Below are 8,443 nucleotides of genomic sequence, written 5' to 3'. Positions count from 1 at the left end.
TCTTGATCCCGAACCGGATCCAGTCACAAAGCGCCTGGTCATCACCATTCTGAAACATAACACAAGGTATCAGATAATCCACACAAAGAACTGGGAACCAACTCCCGACTAAACCCTAGGGGTTGTGACTTCCTTGCTTCGCGTATGGGTCCTGTGCTTTCAGTAGTACGGGCCCATACTACCTTCCACACCTACCCATATTTGTCTCAAGTATCATCACAACGCCCTAACAATATACATAATCATAACGAGCGCTCAATCCTCACTCCTAGAGGAAGGCTAAACATCTCATAATCGATCGAACTCATCCCAAACAACCTACCCATCCATGAAAGTTCCACCAACCCTGCAACACTTGTGTATGCTAACCACACATAACGCTGGACCCTATAGACTTTCGAATACCTGATCCTACCCTAAGCCCTTCATCAAACAAGAACAGGAAATAAGGCTAAATCAAACATTCTCAGGCTATAAGATCTTAATTATGTACGGTCGTGATGCATACACTAAGCAACTACAGTAATGATGTCAATTTCATATAAAGGAGAACCCTAGGCTATCAGGCATCATATAACCAGGCAATTCTATCATGCAATTCCTGAAGATCCCTAGCCTAGTACTAGCATGTTGTTCTATCATATCACAAAATCAAATAATCCGTAAGTTATTTTGGGGTCTATTCGCGAGCTCCGGCTGATCGTACACTTGCATCCTCCTTTTATTATTTTGAAAACATTTTAAGAAAATCGTTTTATAACCTTGTCCTCAGTTTGAGACTGGAGACACATGAGTGTTTCCTCCAATTCACTCAAACCAAGGCTCTGATACCAACTTGTAACACCCACAAAATTCAAGCCAATTTAAAACTTTTTAAAACCTTTCAAAACACATGATTATTACAAAACTTGTTTTCAAAATAGTATATTGTCAGAGTATCCCAGAATCAAATCATAAAATCATAAAATGTGAGGAGCGGTACGATCACGCCTTCGCCTTCCCACGATCATCAGAAGTACCTGAAACAATAATCGATAAATGTAAGCTCGAAGGCTTAGTGAGTTACCCCCAAAATACCAACGCCATACAGATATAACCATATCATATGAACATATAAGCAAACAACATGCATAATGAGCCATCAGTCTGACTGGACCAAATCCCAGTCCTCAGTCTATCTAGACCGCTCTCCGAGCCCTCGACATGTCTAGACCGCCCTCCTCAGGGCCTTCAGCCTATCCGGACCGCTCGCTGTGCCTTCGGCCTGACTAGATTTGCCCGGCCCGGGCCTGCAGTCTACCCGGTCCGCCCAGGGTGTCTTGGCCTACTACACACATCAGGACTGCCTCAACCCTTTCCCCAAACCAACAAACATGTGTACATAAATATCATACGCTAGCATGAAATAACAGATAGTCATACGGATCTAACCGATCTCTAACATAGCAACCATCCTTAAACCAGGATGAAATCTAACATAGCAACCATCCCAAACCAGGATGTAATCTAACATAGCAACCATCCTAAACCAGGATGAAATCGAACATAGCAACCATCCTAAACCAGGATGTAATATAACATAGCAACCATCCTAAACCAGGATGTAAACCATAAAGGGTCGGCCTTGGTGCCGTAGACCCTGTTGATATAGTGAGGAGAACTCACCTCACAAACGTCGCACTGAAGTGATAGGCTCAACTCTCGAATCACCAAAACAAACTCCACCACCTATAGTTACCATAAAACCCTTTTTCATAAATTTCCAAATTACCAAAATACCTCCAGAGGTCAACTGGTCAACCCTTGGTCAAAGCCAAAGCCAAAGCCAACAGTCCAGGTTGACCCGACTCGTCGAGTGCAGTTTACCGACTCGTCGAGTCCTTCCTGAACTCAAGAAGTCGTGAAATCCTTGGTTGACTCGTCGAGTTTCCCTGCAACTCGCCGAGTTCATGCGTGTCCAACGGTTGGGGAAAAACCCTAGCCGACTCACCGAGTCATTCGACTGACTCGCCGAGCCCAAGGCAATCTTCATCGGACTCGCCGAGTTGTTCATCTAACTCGTCGAGTTCATGACCATCTTCATATGACTCGCCGAGTCGACCTTGCGACTCGCCGAGTCCCTTCAATCCTTCAACTATACAGATGCTTTTTAATCCATGCTAAGGCTCCATATTGTAGATCCAGCTTCCCAAGGCATGTTTATCACGTAAAGTTGCAAACTTTACGTGCATGCAAGATGATAATGACCCAAAACAAGCTAAAGAAGAGGTTCTAGGCAAAAGAGCTTCACCAACATGCTAAAGACTGAGACTTTATGATGATAAGAGCCAAGATGAGCCTATATCTGAAGTTGCAACTTCAGATCTTGGTTCATCACTCGAAATGCAACACCAAATGCCCAAAATGGTCCCAAAACTCAAATATAGAAGGGGTCTAATTAGAAGAAGCTCAAGGTGATGACTTGATACCTCTAAATGGTGATAAACTGAGGTAGACTTCAGATCCCCAGTTGTTCCTTGCTCCAAGCTTCTTGATCTTCAAACCTTTCCTCACAAAAAATCCCTCTTCCAAGCTAAAAAGCACACCAATATAGAGAACAAGCACAAATTAGGGTTTCTGAATTCGAGGGGAGCAGTAAGAGAGGCTAAGGGGAAATAAGTGATCCTTAAATAGGGTGCAAAACCCCAAAAATTAGGGTTTCATTCCCCAACTCCTACTCGTCGAGTCCCTTCCTGGAATCGACGAGTAGGTCACTAAAACACGTGGACCAACCCGCTGCTACTCGACGAGTAGGGCAACAAACTCGTCGAGTAGCCCTTGAAATCAAGAAAATTCTTATATTAAATCAATACCTGAGAATCGGGGTGTTACATCTTTATCAGCTTCTGTTGTCCTAAAACCCTAATCTCAAACCCTAATAGCATATTTGAGTGTTTTTGAGCCTTGGTCTTGATTTTGGTGGTTTCTACTCCTTGAAGTGTTAGAAGAAGAAGTTGGAAGACTCATTCATTGGAAAGAAGCCTAGAGATCCATATTTAGCTCCATCTTTTGGTGACTTTTGAGGTATAAAGTTCATACCTTGATCCTTGCATACTTAGATCTCTTCATGTTATGGTTTTATGCTTCTTTGTCCCTTTTTGGTTGGTCTTGATGGGTTAAGGCCGTTTTATAAGCTAAATCTTGTAGATCTGGATGTTTGGAGAGTTCCTTAAGCTTAAAGGTGCAAACTTTATGGTGTTTATGGTCTCATGCATGTATTAAGTCATTTGTTAAGCTCTTTTGAGCTCTAAGAGCCTCATTAAGCCATGCATGCACGTAAAGTTGGAAACTTTACGTGATAAACCATCTTAAGGAAGTTAGATCTGAGTTTGGATTAAAGTCTTAATCGATTAAGAGCCGGAAAAGTGTAGGTTGGCCAAAATAGGGGAGTACGATGGGCGTACAAGCAGGTACGCTTAGCGTACAAGTCCTAAGGCGAGTACGATGCGCGTACGAGCTGAGTACGCCCCGCTTACTCAGCAGTGGGCTTCAGACATGAGGGCTTGTCAGTGTTGGGCTAGGTTGGGTTTTTGATGTCTTGGGGCCTTGTTGGGCCATCAGGATTCTCGTGTTGGGCTGTTGGTATTTTATTGGACTCCTTGGTTGTAGGCCCATGAAAGGGATTTGGGCCCAATTTGGAAAATTGGGCCATATTGGGCTTTGAGTGATTATTATGGAATTTGGGCCTTTGGTCAATTGGATAGGGCCAAGTTATGGAAAGGGTAAAAAGGTATTTTACCCTAGTTTGGACTCTCAGTGTAGGACATGATCCGATTATTGATTGGATGATTATTTTATGATTAATAGCGTGGGGATTTTTAGCGGGCCAACAGCCAGAGATTCTTTCTGTGAGATTCGACAATGCGAGGTGAGTTTCCTCACTGTGTTTAAAGGGTCGAAGACACCAATACCGGCCCATGGTTTTGTTATGTTAGGATGTTAGATGTCTGACTCTTGCATGTGTTATGTGCTCGTATGCTTAGCTGGCGGGGCCTGATGCCGGGCGGGGCCCGATGACCATTCTGTATGCTATGTATCTTTGTGATTATTGCATGTGTTATGTGTTTATATGTTTATATGTTTACTGGCGGGGCCTAATGACTGACAGATATGTATACCGAGCGGGGATCGATGCCGGGCGGGGCTTATTATGTGTTTATTTATGTATGTATGGTATGTGGTATTTTGGAGAACTCACTAAGCTTTGTGCTTACGATTTTCAGTTTATGTTTCAGGTACTTCTGTTTTCAAAGGGAAGAACTCGGGATGATTGTAGAGCACACACCACTCGATTCCGCATTCTGTGATTTACTTTGATAATGATGATGTATTGATAAAACTTTGATTACACTGGTTTTATGAAAATGATATGATTTACTATTTTATTAATTCAAAAATGAAAATTTCCGGGTCTTATTTTTGGGACGTTACATTTAAAGTCTGAGGGTATTCGATATAACATTATCACATAAAATTTAAGAGACACTACAATCATCATGGCTTTCTAAAGTCCAAGTTTTCTCTAATTATATGTTTTTTACATTCTAAAGCTGAATGCATATCCAAATAAGTAGCTTAGACATTGGAAATACCTAATAAGTAATACCACAATTCAATATTTTAAAAGTTAAAGGAATTGACACATTCCTTAAACGAATGTGCATCCTCAAAATCATTTGGAGAATCATAATAATACTTCTTAATCTTAGGATTAAACAGTTTGACACATAGTCATTCATCATCAGTTTCCATATAGTTACTCATCACCATTCGTCATTTAGTTATTCATCGTTTTTGTCATATATTCGATCATCATCATTCTTTATTTAGTCTTTCATCATTAATTGTCATATATTCAGTCATCATTTAGTCATTTATCCTCATTAATCTTAAGACATTTGAGGTCATTTACAATTCAAGAATTATCAATGATAATATAGTTGCTATTGTAGTCTTTCCGGTTAGTTGGTCAAATCCTTTCAAGCAAAAAATCCCTTACAAGTGCTTTTAGTTGATTCAACTTGAGGAAAGATAAGTCCCAATGCACTGCGGTGCAATCTTGATGTCATGGGTTTAGCATCGATTAGATGTTGTTGCTAGTTTTTGATCTAGGTGGTTTTGGCTCATGGTTTTGTGTTTTGTTTGTTGATGATGGCCTCAGGTGGAGAATTGTTGGGTTATAAGTCCAGTCATCAATTTCACATCACTTAAAAGGAAGATGACGTGTCTGGGTTGACTTTTGTTGGTCAACAAAACGGAGATAATGGTGGAGTACATTATTGATCGATTAATGTGGATGTTCAGTTCTTAATTTGATGTCTTATGTTCTTGATCGATTAATGTTGAGATGCTCACAAGAGAAACTGTTCATGCTTATGGTTTGTGGACAGATGTTGAATCAATTTGATCTTAAAATGGATTAGTTCTTGATTCTTTAATGTCTAGTTATAATAGTTTGATCGTAACATGTTAGATACCACAAAACATTAAACGGATAATATTAGAACATGAAAATCAAACCAATAATATTTTAGATACCACACAACATAAAAATCGAACGGGAATAATAATTTGGTCAATATGTTTCTAACTTATTTGAAGTTTGAATATTAAACATATGTAAGAGATTTGGTGATGCTACGGGTTTAGCTAGGGTTTCTATTTTTTTTTTTCCTCCGATGAGTCATGAGTGAGCGATTACTACACGGGACAACGTACATCGGCAATCAACTTCATTGCCTTCCATTCCATTCTGAATCGATCCTTGCTGGTTTCCGTCTTTCTCCCCTCCTATCCATTTCTCCATACAAATCAAGCAAAAACGTATATAGTATATACTCTTTACCTTTTTTGCATTTATGCATGTTCAATTCTTAATTCACAATGGTTCTTTGCTCATCTTCAACGTCCTTATCACCCTTGTGTCTTTTAAAGGTCTGCAAAAATGTTAATGTTCGATACCTTGAGCAAGTCCACGCCAAAATCATTCGCCAGGGCTCCGAACAAGACCATTTCCTGGTAGCACAATTCATCTCTGTCTGTACCTCCGTCTCTCCTAATCACCTCACTTACGTCTCAACCATTTTTGACCGCCTTCTTCAACCCAATATTTATCTTTGGAACACTCTCATTAAATGCCACTGCACACACTCGTCCCTGGCCACGTCCATCAATTTTTTTCGGCGCATGAAACAAAATTGTTATGTTGCTGCGGACAAATACACATTCCCTTCGTTGGTCAAAGCTTGTTCTGGTGCTTTGGCGTTGAGGGAAGGACAGGTTATTCACGGGTTGATAGTTAAGTATGGTACAGAAGGTGATGTGTTTGTGGGGTCTAGTTTGATTGATCTGTATGGGAAATGTGGTGAGATGATAGATGCTCGCAAGGTGTTTGATGGAATGCCTGTGAGAAACGAGGTTACTTGGACTAGTATGATAGTTGGGTATTCAACAAATGGGAATTCTTTGGAGGCCAAAAAGCTGTTCGATGAAATGCCCCAAAGGAATCATGCCTCGTGGAATGCCATGATAAATGGGTTTGCAAAGTCGGGTGATCTGGCAAGCGCGAGGATTTTGTTTGATGAAATGCCTGAAAAGAATTTGGTGTCATTCACGACTATGATTGATGGGTATGCAAAGTCAGGGGATATGGCATCAGCGAGATGTTTGTTTGATGAATCACCTGGTGAGAAAGATATTGTTTGTTGGTCTGCAATGATAGCTGGGTATGCCCAGAACGGTCAAGCTAAAGAAGCTAGAAAATTATTCATTGACATGTGTTGTAAGAATGTTAAGCCTGATGAGTATGTGATGGTGAGCCTAATTTCAGCATGTTCACAAGCGGGTGATTGGGAGTTTGCTGAGTGGGTTGACATGTATATGAGTGAAAATAAAATTGAGGTTACCCAAAATCACGTGGCTGCAGCGCTGGTGAACATGCATGCAAAGTGTGGGAATTTGGAGAGGGCAGAGGCCTTGTTTGGAAACATGCCTAAACGGGACTTATTTTCTTACTGTTCTATGATCCAGGGATTCTCTGTTCATGGGGACGGGGTTAAAGCGGTTGCCCTTTTCCGCAGGATGCTACAAGGAGGAGGGCTGATTCCAGATGACGTGGCCTTCACTGTCATCTTGACTGCTTGTAGTCACGCTGATCTTGTTGAAGAAGGCTGCCACTTTTTTCATTCTATGGTCAATGAATACGCTCTCTCTCCTTCACCTGATCACTACGCATGTATAGTCAATCTTCTTGCTCGTGCCGGAAAGTTAAGAGAGGCATATGATATTCTTAAAGAAATGCCGGTGCCACCTCAACCCGCCGCTTGGGGTGCTCTTCTTTTTGCTTGTAGAACACATGGTGACGTGTCATTGGGTAAAGAGGTTGCAGCTCAGCTTTTCAAGAATGAACCTCAAAATGCTGCTAATTATGTGTTGCTATCCGACATGTATGCAGCTTCAGATCAGTGGTCTGATGTTGACCATGTAAGGAACCAAATGAGCCAGAAGGGAATCAGAAAACTTCCTGGCTGTAGTTGGATACAACAACACTACCAATAGGATTAACAATCTTATAATATTTCCTACTTAACTTGCAAACTTGTTTGTCATATGTTTTGTAATTATAGGATTTTTAGTTTCTATTTTTGGTGATCTTTATAAAAATGTCCGAGTAGGCAAATCTGTCTAGGCAGCCAACACAGAAACAAACAAGGCAAACAAATCAAATATGTCTGCGAAACAAGTTATTTCATCAATATTCTAAACTAGATGCATCATATCTGCATCTCTGTAAAAGAAGAGGGTCTCACGGGTGTGTATCAAATTGAACACATACAAATTTAAGGGCTTTGTTTGGTCCTCGAAAATTGTTTCTAGAAAATGTTTTCGGAAAATAGAGTTGGAATTTTCATTTTCAGTTTTCAATGAACTATTTACAAAATGCGTTCGGTTGAAACCGATGGATTTTCATTTTCCATCTCTAGAAATTTAAATACTTTGAAAAACTATAAAAATCACTTTTTTAATTTACATACAATTTGAAAAACAGAAAATTTTCATTTTCTTGGAAATTTTTAAAAACTAAATCATCCAAATGAGTTTTAAAATTTTCATGGAAAATTGGAAAATTTTCCACAACCAAACGCGCTCTATATTTTTCCTTTTTGTAATATGATAGACTTGTTGACAACAGTACATAAAAGACTACTTTCAAGAGTGGAGTTCCTCTTCAATGCGGAAGTAATTAATTTCATCCCAACCCACCCTTCACTTAGTGCTGATAGTGATACAACAACAACGTTTGTCGAGACATTCTTATATAAATAACACCCACACCCACACCTACATATTAATTGTTTCCTCGCCATTCAAGCTGTTTGTTGTGGTAAACCACGACCATATGGTC

General features: G+C 40.2%; 1 protein-coding gene across 1 annotated transcript; it reads left to right on the top strand.

Annotated features, from left to right (window-relative positions):
• The first annotated feature begins 5,600 nt into the window (after window positions 1-5,600).
• LOC145161733 (Pentatricopeptide repeat (PPR-like) superfamily protein) lies at window positions 5,601-7,717 on the top strand. The gene has a single exon (XM_079081349.1). The coding sequence runs from the start codon at window positions 5,923-5,925 to the stop codon at window positions 7,594-7,596; it is 1,674 nt and encodes a 557-aa protein (XP_078937475.1). The 5' UTR covers window positions 5,601-5,922; the 3' UTR covers window positions 7,597-7,717.
• Window positions 7,718-8,443: the final 726 nt, after the last annotated feature.

The sequence above is a fragment of the Lactuca virosa genome, chromosome 2 (genome assembly GCF_052849685.1).
Source record: "Lactuca virosa cultivar CGN04683 chromosome 2, Lactuca_virosa_CGN04683_v6, whole genome shotgun sequence".
Lineage (NCBI taxonomy): Eukaryota > Viridiplantae > Streptophyta > Magnoliopsida > Asterales > Asteraceae > Lactuca > Lactuca virosa.
Note: the sequence above shows the minus strand (reverse complement) of the source record. Positions and strands in the feature narration are given on the sequence as shown.

What these genes read in the sequence shown, in the direction of transcription:
- LOC145161733 (XM_079081349.1), top strand. Translation starts at nt 5,923, where the DNA reads ATGGTTCTTTGCTCATCTTCAACGTCCTTATCACCCTTGTGTCTTTTA.